This window comes from Onychostruthus taczanowskii, unplaced genomic scaffold (assembly GCF_017590055.1).
Source record: "Onychostruthus taczanowskii isolate IOZ18803 unplaced genomic scaffold, ASM1759005v1 scaffold5, whole genome shotgun sequence".
Lineage (NCBI taxonomy): Eukaryota > Metazoa > Chordata > Aves > Passeriformes > Passeridae > Onychostruthus > Onychostruthus taczanowskii.
In genome coordinates this window covers 3,353,277-3,370,866 of record NW_024502568.1, presented here as the reverse complement: position 1 = coordinate 3,370,866, position 17,590 = coordinate 3,353,277, and the positions used below count along the sequence as shown (strand labels likewise).

General features: G+C 36.5%; 1 protein-coding gene across 1 annotated transcript in view; it reads right to left on the bottom strand.

Annotated features, from left to right (window-relative positions):
* TNKS2 (tankyrase 2) overlaps positions 1-17,590 on the bottom strand; it is a 54,794-nt gene that overhangs the window by 9,511 nt on the left and 27,693 nt on the right. The window contains exons 6-25 of the mRNA XM_041415496.1: positions 17,201-17,237; positions 16,817-16,892; positions 15,584-15,678; positions 14,986-15,052; positions 13,112-13,298; positions 12,072-12,193; positions 11,473-11,564; positions 11,308-11,386; positions 10,191-10,362; positions 9,475-9,554; positions 8,355-8,500; positions 7,705-7,870; positions 7,198-7,417; positions 6,698-6,807; positions 5,822-6,010; positions 4,807-5,059; positions 4,117-4,199; positions 3,542-3,662; positions 1,519-1,616; positions 807-881 (exon numbers count right to left, since the gene is read on the bottom strand). Coding sequence (XP_041271430.1) covers positions 807-881; positions 1,519-1,616; positions 3,542-3,662; positions 4,117-4,199; positions 4,807-5,059; positions 5,822-6,010; positions 6,698-6,807; positions 7,198-7,417; positions 7,705-7,870; positions 8,355-8,500; positions 9,475-9,554; positions 10,191-10,362; positions 11,308-11,386; positions 11,473-11,564; positions 12,072-12,193; positions 13,112-13,298; positions 14,986-15,052; positions 15,584-15,678; positions 16,817-16,892; positions 17,201-17,237 — 2,468 coding nt within the window. The remainder of the gene's footprint in view (positions 1-806; positions 882-1,518; positions 1,617-3,541; positions 3,663-4,116; positions 4,200-4,806; positions 5,060-5,821; positions 6,011-6,697; positions 6,808-7,197; positions 7,418-7,704; positions 7,871-8,354; positions 8,501-9,474; positions 9,555-10,190; positions 10,363-11,307; positions 11,387-11,472; positions 11,565-12,071; positions 12,194-13,111; positions 13,299-14,985; positions 15,053-15,583; positions 15,679-16,816; positions 16,893-17,200; positions 17,238-17,590) is intronic.

The following is a 17,590-nucleotide window of genomic DNA, read 5'->3' as shown; positions in this document are numbered from 1 at the left end:
CTTATGAATAAATTAATTTTACAGAGCTCCTTGTTAATAATCCTTAAATTAAATATGCTCTAATTTAAATTTAGCAGGCTCAGTCACAATTTTTCTTGACGCCAAATCACTAGTAAAAAGATCAATCAATAAATTAAGAAATGCCTTCCATGAAGATTTGTGAAGCACTTCTAAAAGAAAGTAAATTACATACTCCCTGCAGAGGTATGCTGGGCATTGCAAAGTCTTGTGCATGTAGATATACAATAGCAATTCCACTGTAACTTCAGTTCAGAATAGAATTTAGTAGTATTTACTTGTAAATCAAAATATTTATGATATTAATGAAAATTACCATTACTTTAGAGGGAAAACCACATAAATACAAACCAAATTTCCATTAGATTATTTAAACTCATCTACTGCCTGTTTCTTTACACTTGTTTGATGTGAAATCAAGCCAAAATAAAAGAGTTCAAAAGTTTTGATTTTCCTTCTTCTGTTTCTTTTCTGCCATTCTCCCTCAAAAGACACCCTCTTCTGCTTCATATAAAACCTCCTGCCATTTTCTTCAAATATTCTCCAGTTTTCAGTGACATCCTGCTATGTCAATTTCTTCCTGATTATTAACCCATAAATAGCTTTTCAGTATAAATCAAGTCTTTGAATTTCCCTGGAAAGTGATCTTTATTCTGTGCATGTCTCAGAATGGCACATCTTGTCACCTTATGGAACTCTCAACAAGTGTAGAACATTTTACAGATATATTACTTTTAGACAAAACTCCAAACGTGGAAAACCACTGGCCATAAAAAAAAACCAGGCACCTTTAAGATGTTGTATCTATTGAAGACTCCACCAGCATGTCCTCCATCTCTGTGCTCTCGGACAGTACTCTGCATCTGAAAATAGAGAATTTAAAGAGGATGACATTCTTTCAGAAGATACTCAACACATGTTTCCTTTACACAAGTCAAATAACAGAAAGAATTCATTACGTATTAACATAATTAAAAATCAAAAGACAAATGTTTAGGTGACTGGTTATTAAGTAATGTCAGATTTTGTGAATGCACAGGAATAGGTTTAATGATTTAAAAAAAAACCAATGTATTTTGACTCCATGGTCTAGTTTTCAAACTGGAGAAGATTGCCACTAATCTCTTTAAAATTGTCTTTGTTCAGAATTTTGCCCTGTGTGATTACAGCACTTTGAAAGGAAGTGATGTAAAACTGTCTATGACAAGCAAGCAATCAATTGGCAGCATAGAATTTATGTTATATTGAAGAGATTTCATATATAGCAGAGGTTTTAAAAATACAAGCAATAATAATGTAAGAAAGAAGAAAGTTACAGACATCATGACCACAGATTGTAAGTGGTGCAGTCAAAGCTGGTAGTCTGAAGTATCCTTATGCAAGTTTTACTTAAACTTAGTGATGTTTACTGCACTGTTAAACTGTCTAGCAATACTTCCTTATCTGGTTCTTTAGCAGCAATAGCAAAAATACTGAGAGACTACAAAGAATGGTATTTACCTCTTCTTCTACAGACTGAAATTCCTTGTCTTCGGTGGAAAGGTCTATGAGAATAGTTCCGCTAGCAGAAGTATTCAGAGTCAGGTATGGGTTAAGTCCTGTGAATGCAATAAAACACAGCAAAATGTATGTGAATGTAATAAAACAGTCTCAGAAACCACAATTGCTTTCTCTGATCTGTGGACACTGATTGATCCTTCTCAGCAAGAATCATCATTTCAGACACACTAACCCATTTATTCATGCTTAGCTCACTATACTAGCACACACAACACAGGAAATACTTGCAAACGCTTTGCTTACTTCAGAGTTCATTTCAACTCTAGGCTGTGACACAGCGAGCAACCAGTCCCTGTACAGAGTCTACAACTACTGGTGGCAAAGGCATCATGAATGGGAAGAGCAACTTGAAGCACTAATTATTACGAGTATTTTTCCCATGGTCATGCAGAAAGAACTGACAAAGAACTAAGTCTGTCAATCCAAAATGCTTGAGCCTGGTATTGGAAAGCTTAAAATATATTGAATGTTTAAAGGAAACTTCTCTATCTTTCCAAATATGAAAAAAAAAAAAAAGGAATTTTACACAGAATCCAGTGTCAGTTTGCATTGGACAGACTGCAATCACAAATGGCAAGTAATGGGAGTATAATTACTGGATATAAGAATATGAAGACAGTTTGTATCAAGTGTCTTTTCTGGCCATGGCCTTTCCAGAAAACTAAGGGGTGACCAGAATTAGACACTGGGTCTGCCATGAGCTCTTTCAAAGGAATAACTTGGGGAAAGTGGAAATTACAGATTCATGCACAGTCTGGAGCCTCATGTTAGCAGTGTGCAACTGGAACAGTGCTCAGGAGAAACAAAGTGGCAAGAACCAAAATAAAGCTCATCCACTACTAACCTCAAAACAATGATTATACTTCAGGAAGAGATGCCATATGTACAAATACACATATATTCAAAAATACATCAGACCTACTTAAAAGGCAAAGTATACAGTTAGTGGCTATGTAAATTTCAAACTCAAACAAGACACAAGGCCGAGATCACACCTTAAAACTAACTTTCATCCAAATTACTCAATAAGTCTGTCCAGAAAGACCTGACAATAATGAGAAAATTACGCAGATTCACTTAAATACTTCATTATCAGGAAAAGAATTATCTTCAGGTTGGTTCTTACTGTTTTAAGGAGCAAAAAGTAATTTAGACCTTGGAATAGTGACTCATTACTATGGAGTGAACATTTTAGAGTGAGATTTCACAAATGGTGAATCAGGAAGGGAGAAAATCCTACCAATTCTAATTTATTTCATTTCTATGAAACACAGCAAAACAGCAGTAAGTGGTATTTCAATTAGTCAAAGAAGAAAAAGAAAAGATTTGGAGGGTTTTATTTGCCTTCTCTGCAGCCATAGGTAAATGAAGCACACTGAATGATGACGAATTCACAACTGCTAGGACTGTGCTGGTATCAACAGTCCTGCACAGCTAAAGAGGCTTCAGCAGTAATTTCAGTGTAAGCTAAAGCTGTTGAACAAAGCAATTAGGTTAACTTTAGTTCACTGAAAGCACATCAACTCTACTTTTAAAGAGAAGTGTAAGAATTTCAGCTGGCTTTCTGAGTGAGCAGACAGCATTCTGTGGCAGGACCCAACAAACAGGACATAACAGGCCTGAACTCGTCAACAGAATGTGCTCTGCTCTTCAGAGTGCCCTGATGAAGATAAAATGCTCCCTATCTCAAGGAGCGTATGAGCATTTTGCATTAAATCAACACTTTACCTAAGTAAACAAAAAAGAGTGAGCACAGAGAAAAAATATAAATCAGAGAACTGAAAGGCAAGATTCACAGTAATTCACAGCATAAATAAAAGTACCCAAGTTTCACGTCAGAAGACATTCTTACCATTTATTACCAATTCTTTTTAATGAGATATAATTTGGAATAACATAAGTAATTCATAAAAATTGATTATGTAAAGGCAGTATTATGTGATAATTTAAAATAAGCATATACCTTGTTGTCCAGAAATAAGTCTTTCAACTCCTTTGATGATTTTATGCCTATGGCCATAAGCATTAATGCCAATTTCCTTCAATTCTTTGTGTCCCATTTCAACCAATACGTCCAATGTTATCTACAATGAAAGCAAGAGCATGTTTTTTGTACTAGAACAAATGCCAATGACAGTGGAAACACACCTCACAACAGCTGTGAGAAAAAACAAGTGTGAAAAGAACAGGAACATTAGAGGCTTCAGTGTATTATTTTCATATTTTACTCAACTGCTTTCTTCTAACTTTTTGTGTTCAGTAAACATGCTACAAACTACAAATTGTAACTTGCATTGTGTATGCATTATGTATGTAACTTGCATGTGTATCATTATGTATACGTTAATATATATGCATATATTTTAAGATATATTTTGTAATATATAAATTAAAAATCCAGTTACAGTACTTTCCTTCATCCAACTCATTTTGACTGTCACTCATTGAAAATCTGTCTTATTACATTATACTAACCAGTCACTATTTATTCCATTGCTTTCTAGCCCAGACTATCTGGAAATAAATATAACCACTTACCTGTTCTCTCTCAAATATGTCAATTAGATGTTCAAGGCCAAGGTTCCGCACAAACTGATTAATGCTAAAATCTACACCTGAAACTGGGTAAGAAGAAAAACACAATGTACACTCATACCTGTACTTTAAAATAAGGCATACACATCTGTCTGTGGCAACAATGAGAGAGGCAGAAATTCCTGGTCTTTTGCAGATGTAGATTAAATATCACTAACCAGTAGCAACTAATCTGCTATTCTACTTCCTTAAGAACAGTCTTTGCCAGAAAACAAGGCAACCAGCTACCAGAAATGCAAGTTACTAGAGAAAATATATTTACAAGTAAAATGTCATAGAAATAAACTTTTTAAGATACCTGATCTAAGAACAGCCTCTTAAAAACTAGATAAAGTTTGTAGTAAAATACTGCTTGGTATGCAGCTAAATGTCACTTGACTTGTCCCTTAAAACATAATTCACCATATTGGTTCTGTCCAGCAAAACCAAAAATTTTAAAGGCTCTGTAAATGGTAAAACAGTAAAATCTTATAATGCAAGACTTTCAGACTTCTGTTCCTCATTAATAACATCATAAGCAATCTAAATACTGCATATGCTATAATACCTCTATGAATGTATGGGAAACTTCACACCTTTGTGCTCTTTTCACCATTTGTTAAGAGATGTCATTCACTCCCGAGAAAGCCTCACCTTCTTTTTTCTCCAGAACAGTAGCTCCCTCTGCACAGTTTGTACCAACAACAGAGGGAAGTTCAGAAAAACTACCAGACAAGTTGTCAAGACTACTTGCAGCAGACAGACTGGACGGACTGGATGGAACAGAAGAGAGGGAATCAGCTGCAGAACCTGTAGTCTGAGACACACTTATAACCTGAGGTTTGTAGCAAGTCGGTAAGGCAGATGGAGGCATTGCTGCAGTCAGTAACGCACTGACATCGTCTGCCTGAAGAGCAGAAAACAACTCATTAGAACAGAGGAACACTTCTGCACAATGTTTTTTCCTAGAATGCACTGTCATTCTATCAGATTTCTTAAGTACACTGCAAAAAAATATAGGAAAAACATGCATTTTACACAGTGCAGCTTACAAATGGCCTTTTTTGCCAAGAGCATACATGAAACTGTAAAATGTCTGTACATAAAAGCGGTAAAAACGTAAAAAGCAAAGACTTCAGTATTTCTAAAAAAATGTAAGGGCAGTTAATTAATTTGCTATAAAAAATGAACAGAAGCTTCTACTGGCAACCAGAATTTATGAAACAAAACAGTTACTTTGAGAGTTGTTTTGGATTACATTATAATACTTAGAAAGAACACCCCTAAGAATTTAACAGCCAGATGGTTTCTTACATTTATGCTGCCAAAGGTTTGCTTATATTTTATTGTCACAATTTTTGTATTAGTCAAACTATAAGCCCTGAATTAAAAGCAACAAATTGCAACTATTAATTCATTTTGTTAGCATTTTGAGGTTTTTTCACCCACTGTCCCTACTGAAATAAGATTGCCTAAAGCAAGAAATTATTTAAAGACAGTTTATAAAGCTCTACTGACTTCCCTTGCCAGGCACATACAAACCCCACAGACACCACAGCATTTTTAATTTTGCAGAAGTGGTTGTATTACTGTTTTGTGAACAATAGTTTTAAATGAGGTGTCACATGCAGATAAGTACAGATTTCCTAAGACGAGCCTCATCACTTACAGTGACCAGGTCCAATGGTGTTTGTCCTTCTTGGTTTTTCAGAGTAGGATCAGCCCCATGTGCCAGTAACAAGGCACAAAGCTGAGTCCTTCCTTTCTGGGCTGCTTCATGAAGTGGTGTGAAAGCCCATTTGTCTGTAGCATTCACACATGCATTATATTTTATAAGTAAAGCTGCTACATCAACATGCTGGAAAAGTAAAAAACACCTGTTAAATTCCAAGGTACCACAGTGTACTAAAATATTTCAGAACTATTACTGCTATTTCTCTGTAATCAGATTAATTCTGACTTTTCTTGGAATGCATTTAATTACGATTTTAGAAAGTATTAAAGCAAGGTGTTTTCTTCCTCACCTGTGACATATCAGCAAAAAGTTAAGTAAGATTTCTTCTCTTGTGAAAGAAGGATAGAGTAAAACAAAATTCCAAATCCAGAGGAATCTGAAGGAAGAAAGCCTGATTCTGAACTTCCAGTTTGGAAAGTTCTCCAACTGTTTTGGTTAAAGACTTGATTCAAGGACAAAGATTCAGGAAGTTCACAAAAACAATTGCTGTCTCAACAGCATTCATATACATGAGATCTTCCTGATACAATCTGACTGGCACAGGTAAGGAAAGGCATTTTATATAACACCTTTCAGCCTGCTGGCTTTTTAGGCATTCATGGCCAGAAAACTCCATTCGTGACTTTACAAATTCGTAAGAGTCTTTACCTACAACATAACCTGTGATCTAATTATTCATTCTGTATCTTACAAATAAGATTACACTATAACTCAATAGCAAAAGCATTCCACAGAGGCTCAAAATGCTGTCAATGAAATGTACAATTAAAGAAAAAAAAAATAAAGTCTAAGAACGTGTGAGCTATTTACCCCATAAGATGCTGCATTATGCAGAGGAATCAAGCCTCCTTTATCCTGTGCATTCACATCTGCTCCATGCTGCAAAAGGTATTCTGCAACCTCTAAATTATTGTAACCAGCTGGAATTGCAGAATGAACAGAATTAAAACACCACCCCCTACAGGCTGTGGAGAAATTAATTATTAACTTAAATTACTTGAAAGAAAAGAAAATTGTCAGTCCCACTGATGACAGTGCAATACCTATTACGAAAGACATGATTACCTTAAGAGTATTTAGTTTTAAAATGTGTCAATAAACAACACAAGATCCTCTCTGGCTAGACAGAAGAGGAAAATAATTAAACAGTTTGAAAATCAATCTAAAATTAGTATGCGTAAGAACCTAATTTTTTTTAAAGAAAAGGTACTGAATCCTCCAGCTTGAGGCTACACTATAAACTTGTGTAGAAATAGAAAGTTCAGCACAGTAATTAGTAACTGATCAAACTAGTTAATTAGAACACTGACCTGCTAAATGTAGTGGTGTTGAATGCCGTCCTTGCGTGTCCCGACAGTTGACATTGTCAGGTGAACAGAGCTTTTTCACTCGGGCCAAACAACCTTTCTTTGCAGCATCTAGGAGAGCTGCATCTCCTCTAAGCAGGTCTTGAATATCAGTATCACCATCTTTAACAAGGTCTAGAGGAGTATTTCCATCCCTGTTTTTCTTTGTAGGGTCAGCTCCATGCTGTGCACATCAAAAACAGGTGGTAAGTATGTCAGCAGAATAAACATGCTGCATCTTAGGCATCGAATGCCTTAGGGAGCAAATATTCTGACACATATTGGAATCCTGCAGAGAGCCTTCCATTTACTGTGTGAAAAAGGACAACACAGGTACTAACTGTATCCCTTTTACTGCAAACATTTAACTACAATAATTTAGAAACCACAAATCAATGTTTAAAACATAAACGGACTTTGTAAGTTATTAAGAAAGAAAAGAAATTTACATCCCTCCAGCATATGCAATACCTGTAACAGGAGTTTGCAAATCTCGTATTTTCCTTTTGCTGCAGCTTCATGCAAGGGAGTGAATTTCCACAAGTCAGCCACGTTGACAACGGCACCATGTTTAACCAACAGCTCTGCAACTTCATAGTGACCGTATGAGCAGGCGTTATGCAAAGGGACAAGTCCTCTGGAAACAATTAAAAGAAGACAAAAACTCTCTTTAAAAACAGGGTATTTTTTCAACAACAATATAAGCCTAAAACACAATGCATCTTTGACCATATCAAACCATGACAAAATATTTCTCTACTCCCCCAACAGTCTAATATAGCAGGAGTGTCACCATTGAGCCAGAAATGACACAAAATCACTCGAAGGCTGGTTTGCAGGAGAAGGAGACTTTCATATGAAAGTACCTATTGCAGTAAAAACTTAACCAGCGGGGCACTAAAGAGAAGTAAAAGCACAGGGCCAGAGAAACTCTTGAGGCTCTAATCTTAAGTACTGCAAAATGCTTTTGAATATTCTTAGCATCTTCATTCTAACAGAAGCTTCCATGAAAATAAAAAAATGTCTTAAGAAAAATAGGATGCTTATCAGCTGGCAATATTCAAAAACTGATAGATATGATCAATTTCAATTGCCAAGAAAATATATATTCAAGCATTTACCCCTTATCTTTTGCATGTACATCAGCTCCATGCTGAAGAAGATACTCCACAACAGATACTCTGTTGTATCCAGCTGCAAAATGAAGTGGTGTAGACTGACGTCCTTCAATATCTCTGCAGTTCACACTCTGGACTGTACACAGCTTCTGTGAATTTCCCCAAACAAAACACATCACTAAATATAGTGCTGACACCTCTAATTCAGTCATAGAATAGTGTTATACACATCTAATTTTGCATAACTGTTTTCAATAAAAAGCCATTATTTTTACAGTCTTTACTTTTTACGGATTTTGTCCTGAAGAAAAAATCCACCTGCTCCCAAATCCACACCTCTGACTTTAGTTAATGCTTTTTACATAAGGCAAACAATCTGGAGGTTTGGTTTGGAAAACTGTACTCTGCAATCTGTAATAATTGTGCAATACAAAGGTTTTAGGACCAATCATAATTCTAAAGCAGGCAGTGAAGAATTGTTTGATTGTTTGCTTTGAGAAATTATACACTGACATATAATTCTGTGCTACTTTGGCTGGCGTGGAGTTACTTTTCTTCACAGTGGCTGGTATGGGGCTGTGTTTTGGATTTGTGCTGCACACAGGGCTGATAATACAGACATGTTGCTGTCACTGCTGAGCAGGGCTCACACAGCCAAGGCCTTTTTGTGCTGCCACGCTGGCGAGGAGGCTGGGGGGAGACACAGCCAGGACAGGTGACCCCAACTGACCAAAGGGCTGTTCCAGACCAGATGGCATCGTGCTCAGTACATAAAGTGGGGGAACAAGGAGGAAGGGGGGAACACTTGTAGTGATGGAGTTTGTCTTCCCAAGTCACTGTTATCCAAGATGGGGCCCTGCTCTCCTGGGGGTGGCTGGACACCTGCCTGCCCATGGAAGTAGTGAAATAACTCCTTGTTCTACTTTGCTTGTGTGTGTGGCTTTTGCTTTCTCTATTAAACTGCCTTAATCTCAGCCCATGAGTTTTCCAGCTTTTACCCTTATGATTCTCTCCTGATCCTGCTGGGAGGAAATTGAGCAAGCATCTGTGTGGGGCTTGGTTGCTGGCTCAGGATAAACCATGACAAATTCCCTCTTATTTTTAAGTAGAGGTTTAAGCTTACTTTTACAGTATCCACATCTCCAGCCTTGGCAGCCTCCAGTAACTGTCGATCTGCATCAGAATTACCTAATGGGATACCTTCTGCAAAATAATTGAAATTGCATGACAAGGTAAGTGTAGGCAGTGGAAGAAATTTGTTAAAACAGGAAATAACTAGAGTTTTTTTAAAGCGAAATAATTGAAAAAGTTAACCAATTACCAACAAGTTTTGTCTCTGTTTACTATCTACAACTATAGCTGCTAGAGCTAATGGTATTTGGGAAGTTGACTTCAGCAACGTGCTTCCTGTATGTTTTGGAATATTGTGGAACCAACACAGCATTCTTATTTCAGTTTCAGAATTAGACCAGATCAAGTTTATGTATGTATTATAATGCCCAAACCTTACTCTTGAAAAATCCACCTACACTGTTGCCTCCACTCACAAATGCAAATCAAGCATTTTTTGTTTTAGAAACTCATTTTCTACTTTCAAGATTCCCCCCATCCTACTGTCAGGATTTTCATAAAATTCTTCCAGGTGACTATACTCCAAAATCTTCATATCTGATTATCCAGACAGTAAATGATATTGTTAAGTATAGAGTAAAACATCATCTAGTACTTTCTTTCACACATTTTTTTTTTTTTGTTGACTAGTCTCCACTGTTATTTGGCAGCACTTGGAACAGCAAGTAAAAAGAAGCAACACAGTGCATGTTGAATAACTCAGCATACCTTGTAGAAGCTGTTGCACACTTTCAGTCCCCATCTGTAAGGCTGTAAAGCCCTGCAGAGACACGATGGAAGGATCACATCCAGAACTCAGCAGCAACCTGCATGTCTGAAGATGACCACAATGTGCTGCTCTATGAAGAGAGGTCTGGCCAAGATTATCTAATGCATTAACCTAAAAATAACATAGACAAGAAATACCACCATCAAGTTAGTATTAAGATGTTTTCATTGCTGACTGGGAACATTTCACAAGTAGTATCCTTACTCTAATAAAAAGAACATATTAAATATATTTCCAAAGGTGATGACATTTCAAACAAAAACAGCTCATAAAGTAGACCCCTTCTAGAGGCATCAGAATAATCCAGTGCATTTTTACCACAAACAGGAGTAATTCACTATTTTGCTCCTCACAGTACAGATGTTCAGTGCTAACATGTAGAACAGCTTCTACCTTGCATTAGCTTATTGTGCTTTCTTAGACTGAGGACTTCCTATCTGTTGGCTCAGCCAAAGTATATTCAACAATTTAAAACTTTGCACCCAAACCTTACTTTCATTCCCTACTCTTCCTCTGGTTTTTCAAACTTCATAGCAGTTAGGCTACAATCAAATTTCTATGAGAGAGATTCAACTGTCAGTCTTGGAGGGTTCAAGCACTATAGGGTCTCTCCTTTCCACATTTTCTTTTTGTGCAAGTTTGAACTAAACATTGTGACATGAATTAACATTTTGCTTTAATTTTACTTTTTACTGCATACAACATCATGTAAAGTCTATGTGTCACACAGTTCAGTTTAGCTTCTTGCTGTTCATATACACTCCCCACTTTTTTTCCTTATGTATTCCATTATTCCTGCTGGACAACAAAGCACTGAGTAAGACACTTTGAACGTTTTCCATTCCCAGAGAGAACCATGTCTGCACTTCTTAAAAATAGGACCAAACCAACAATGATTCTGTAATGTATAGGGCTGTACTGATGGATTGATGGCCTGTAGCTGAAGTCTACAAATCTAGAAACCTCCCAAAATGAATTATTTTACAAAAACTTCCACTCTCGCAGTGTGAAAATCTGTACAGTACGTGAATGCCAACAGAAGTATGATACTCATACCTTAGCTTCATGTTTCACAACTACTTCAACAACATCATTATGAGCTTTTTCTGATGCCACATGCAGAGGAGTCAAGAAGCTTAAAAAAAAAAAAAAGAATAATTCAAAATGTATTTTGCAAAACCCTCTAAACAAACATAAGAACATTCATTTGTAACCACTCACTCTTTTGTTTTTTCATTGATATTGGCTCCTTTCCTCAGCAGCAATTCACATACTTGTTTCCTCTTAGGATACGGAGATGCAGCAGCACAGTGCTGTAAACATTAAAAAGTTTATAATTAACAACCAGCTAGCAATATCCAGGTTTTACTACCTGCTGATCAACTGGCAGTTAAGAGCTGGTGGCATACAAAGACAACAGGAAAAAAACCCCCAAACGCTTAGACGCTTATTAGTTTGGAAGATTCCACATGGGCTTTTGGATTGACTCCGGTATTTTCAACAACTCCCCTTTCTAATAACTGCTGGAAACCACCGAAACAAAACTAACATACATAGCTTGCTGTTGCTTAAAATGAGACTATTCTACAAAACCCAGTCATTTAGACAATCTAAACAGCCTAAATAATTTATCTTAGTCTTAACATTAACTTTAATAACAAAATATCAATCAGTGTTATTTGCTTAGCTAGACACTGGGTATTCCAGGTTGGTCTGAATTACAGCACTTGACACTGCAATATTTGTTGCTAAACTATTACCTAGTCTGCTTAGGTTAGCTAAAACATATACCAAACCATTAATAAATCCTGAGATATTACCAATGCTGTCTCATGTGTCTGAGGATGCTTGAAGTTCACTGTTTCCAAAGAAAGATGTTTCTTTATACGAGCTACATCCGATTCTCTTGCAGCCTGCAGCAGTGAGTGACCTTTGAATTCATCTTAAAAAACAAAGAAATATATAGCAGAGGGTTACACTCCTTGGCTCAAGAAGGATCAAGAGAATTGCTTCTTTCAGTTAAAAAAAAGAAATTCATTGTATTCAGCAGACCATGGAGCACACATTTCCAAGTCTGACTCAAGCTATTACATCAATTGACAGAACTTGTTAGTTAAGTCAAAACACTACACAAATTTTGCTTTGTTTCTAAACCAAAGCCAGACACATCCAAACTGGCTGCACAAGATCTATTTCACTCACCAGTCTGTAGGTTCTACTGTACATAGGTACTAACTCAGGCATATAAAAATCTCTACTTCTGACCTATTTTTGGAAAACCATCTCTAGATGCTTTCATGAAGCCTAGTGTAGTATTTACTGACAATTTTTGCAAATATCCCAGAAAGTTATTGTTTCCCCACTCAAGGACAGAACGTGAGGTCACTCTTTAAATTTGCTGGACAAAAATCAATGTCCTTCATCAGTTTTTTTGAACTTTCAGTGACTGTGGCACACTCAAATGTATTCAGCATTCTAAACAATTAACATCTTTCTTCAAAGAAAAAACTGTAGAATTAAAATTAATATTTCAACAATCTTGATGCAACGACAGGAACTAAAGTACGGGATATGAAAGTGTATTGGCAAGGTCATGAGGGAAAGCATTTAATGGCGGAAAATCTACAAAATCCATCACAACCACTTGACTATAAAACTGACAGTAAAATTATTTTAAATGCCTTCATTCAGAAAATATAGCAGTTTCAAATTATAAACAGTGAAATATACTGTTAACACTGCACAATTACTGTTAAAGTGTAAGCATTTTCCAAATCTGGTTTTTGGCAGGTCACTGTCTAGGGAATCTAATTACACATTGCAAGCTGTAACTGCAGAACTGATCCCACTTGATACTCACATGCTAATCGTTCTTTTAATTGGGGTGTTGGAGCCAAATCAATGGTGCTTTTGTTGTGACAGTTCAACAGTGTTGGGTCAGCACCATAACTTAACAAAAGAGAACATACTTCCACCCTGTTCTTAGAAGCTGCTTCATGCAGAGGGGTGAATTGCCACAGATCCATTGCATTCACACATGCTCCATGCTTGAAATGGAAAGGGGTAAAAAAAGATGCAATCAAAACCAGGATGTCAGAAAAAGTTTATGTTATTAGTTTTAATACAGTAGACTGTTAAAATAAAAATCAATGCTTATATGCAAACTGTTACCAAGACACTCATTTTCAATCTAACACAACATTTCAGCACATTGTGGTTTTTAATCACCTGGTGTCCCACAGGTATATTCAAAGAAGCCAAAGGCTAGCTAGCCTTTTCAGGCTTTTTCAGAAAGGAAAGGAGCTCTGCTACACATCAAATCAGAGAAAGAGAAATATTCACATTCTCCAAATCACCTGTGAACAAGTTCTGGTTCTTTTCAGCCCTAGAAAATGCCTGGAGTGACCAGCTGCACTAAGATAAATGTATGTTCTGTGAATAACCCCCAAGATATGAGTGCCACAGTATCTCAGCTGAGATGGGCACTCAGTTTCAATTCAAAACATTGAAGTACAAGACCCTACAAGTAACACTCCTGGATGAGTAATGTATGTGTAATTCTTCTCCAGTAACATTTTGATTGTACTTCAAGTTCAGTCTGTAAGCAAGTATATGCTCTTTCCCATTGCTTCTCTTAAAGCTGTATAGCTTTGCAAAAAGTAATTCAGAATTCTCTAGAGCACAAATCCAATGCAGAATACAACTCTAGCTAAATAATTAAGACACACAGTAGTGTATAGGCAAAAGCTCATTTGTGGGGTTGTGTCTAGTACCACCATTGTAAAAATTCACTTTACAACTGGCCCCTGATGTAAAAAAAAAAATCATGGCTATTTATATTTACTGCAATGTAAGCTTATTTCGTTAAGTTTTTACAACATTTTTTGCTAAACAAGTAGAAAGATACATGGAATTAGTGGGGGGCTGAAACACACATAGCAGAACAAGAGCTATTCTCTGAGCAGCCAAATGTCTGGAGTTAGATAACAGAACACTCTCAGTTGTTATAACAATCTTGATTTGCTGTGGCAGCTGAGAATAGGCACAGCTCAAAACTCCTTTGGTGGAGTACACATATTATGCTGCAGCCCACATCTTCAAGCCACTAGTTTAATGTGTATACTTATCTTCAAGACTAACATAATCCAGACACACTGCTTCAGTTCCAAGAGTTCCCTTCTGTTAGGAAGACTGACAGGTTTCTCTTTCTTTGGGATAAAGCCTACAATTCAGGGCCAGAACTGATACTGTAAAGTTAATTTCCTCAAAAGACTAACTTCTCTTTAATTTTAAAACATTTACTATCTTTACCAGTATTCTTTTTAAATACCTCTTATTGATGTGTCGTCTAAAATATTCTTCTGCTCTTCTGCTGTCAAACTCAAAACATCACTCAGCTTGTAAGGGGTTTTTCGGTGCTTCTTGGGTTGTTTTTTTTTGTTTTGTTTTGTTGTGAGTGTAGAAAGATTGAGATAAGCAGTACTTACTTGGTGGTATGAAAACAATCAACTTTGGAGCAGAGAGAATTAAAAACAGAAAGCACATTTATAAAGAAAAAGCTTCCTCGCAAACAGAAGATTCTGTGGCTCCAGCTTAATAATCACTAACACGTAGAGCAAAAGCAATTTATCATTAAGTTTTGTAAATTTACATAAAAAAATATGCAACTTGTCTTAGTCTATTATAAACTGTTCTTTTTTAATAATATGCAATCTGATCTCTTCAAAGACTGACCTTTACTAGAAGCTCTGTTACTTCATAATGACCATAGGAACAGGCATTGTGAAGTGGCACCAGATCTCTACATAGAAGAAAAAGGAGTAGGATGATTATTTTCGTACACATATATTAATTTCAAATGCATGTAACACATTGCAACTGGTACTATGCTTCATGTTGAATATTTTACAAAAATAATATAACAAATGTTCAAACGAAACTACGGGGAAATACGAAGCTGAAGAAGCCAGAAAATCCCATCAGGATTTATCAGAACAGTAAACACCTACAATAATCAGAAGATGAGAAGTGAATTGCATTGTCTCACTGCAGATGAAGTGGTTCCACTCAGACTTGGAACCCTAAGCAGGAAGAACTATCTGCAGGGGACGTTCAGGAGTGACCCTAATTATATCCTTTTGACAAAAACAGTGCTGTAAGATCTCCTGTGAAAACTAATCAAATCGCATTTTTGTCCTAACGGAAAGGTTAAAGGTGACAGAACAGTCTAAAGGTGGAAATTCTTTGTGGTTAAAACAGTATTACTGCTCTTTACTTCACCTCAATTTTTAATGGATTCTGTTTGTTCTGAACAAAGGAAAAAGGAACCTACCCTTTATCCTTAGCGTGTACATCAGCTCCATGCTGCAGCAAGAGCTGGACTATTTTTACACGGTTATACCCAGCTGCTAAATGTAATGGAGTAGACTGAAACAAGAGAATGGAGAATAAATCAGTAACACAAAATCAAGGTTGAGCTGCTATTTCTTTTTCCACAACTTGTTATCTGTACTAAATGCTGAAGTCCTTCAAGACTTACAAGCTTAAAAAAAATCCCAAAGTGCTTGAATCAGACATTTGATAACTGTGTTCACCGTTCACTAACTACTCTTCAAGTCCACATAAACACAAATCCCAAATTTACTCCATCACTAATACAAAGGCCATTTTTGGTTTTTTAGCCTACCATAGCTATAAACACTCTGCCAGCACAAACTATATCCTTGTGAATGGGGAAGTAGGAAGACCATTAGCAACAATGACAGTTAAAATATGAAGAAGTCTTTCTGCCAATCAGTGTAAGTTTAAAAATTAGGATCAGCAGCACTAAAGGCAGAGCTACAAATCAGTGAGGAGGACTCTTATCCTCTGCAATTACAAACCCATCCACTGAACCAGATTTTTACAGTTCTTAGAGGATGAGCCTCATAACCAGATGAGAAAACAGAGATGCATCAGTGGTCTGGAGATCCCAGTATCTTACCACAAAGCCCCACAAAGGGGAAGCAAACTAAATCAAAACTTGGGTGAATGAGTACAAATACTTCATGAGAATAATGATGCCAAAAAGTGATACTCAATAACCTGAACCTCTGTGGCTTGGGGCTGAACCCAGAAGACTCGGGATTTTTCAGAATGGAGATTCTGAACATTTTAATGTATTTTTTTACCATTACTTACAGCAGTGAGCAGCTTGCTCCTGAATCAGGAGCAGTAACTTGCCTAAGGGTGCATGTCAAATAAAGTGCCTGTGTGTTTCTCCCTGATAGGGACAAAAATCTGTGAAAAGGCCTTGCTTCTTTATCACTGCAGATATGAAGGTCAAGCAGAACCTTCAATTGAGAAGGTGTTTGTTTATTGCTCCTATATAGAATTACTTGCATAGTCCTTTTAAGATTAAAAAACAAACAAAAAAAGCTCAGCTGGCTGCTAGAGAAGTGGAATCTTATTTTCCCATATACAGGGAAGAAAACAGATTTTATGTTTAACATTTTTAAAATCTGGTCAAACAATAACTGGATCATGTAAGAGATAACTACTTTTAAATCAAATTCAAAAAAAATACCTTTCTGCCATCACTTGCATGACAGTTAACATTTAATGGTGTAAGAAGAGACATCATCTTTTCCTCATTTCCACTCCTGAAAAACAAGATGTGAAATGAGCAGAAATATTCTTATCACAACTTTTAGTAGCTTATTCTGGTTTTGTATTTTTCACTGTGATAATGTTCAACAGATCTGAAGCAACATGTCTTCCTCTGTATTGTCAGCATTAAAGAAAAAGCAAAAATGCATTTATGCAACTACTTTTGTAGCTTCATTCACAGAAAACAGGCAAAGCTTAGCATCTAGATGGAATGCAAATTCCACAGACTACATATCTGTATATTAATTACACTAAATTCTGCAAATATAACTAATTCCAGTTATTTTCCAAACATACATACCTGGCACTTTCTAAGAGTTCATCTTTCTTGTATTCACCTAGAAGACAAAAGGGCTTTCTTTAGCTGTCAAATAAATATCTGTATGTGAAGTTCACAACTTACCCTCCTCTTCTAAAATTTTGGAGAACCTAAGTGCTAGAAGTACTTACAAATACTCTTTTCAGTTATTAAAGGAAGATTTTAAAAAAGAAGAAGGGTGAGTTTTTACACAGCAAGTATTGAGAGGACAAAGGGAAATGTGCTCAACCTAGAAGCGGAGAGACTTAGATTAAATGTTAGGAGGAAATTCTTTACTCAGAGGGCAGTGAGGCACTGGAACAGGCTGCCCAGAGAAGTTGTGGATTCCCTGCCCCTGGTTGTGTTTAAGGCCATGTTGGATGGGGTCTGGGC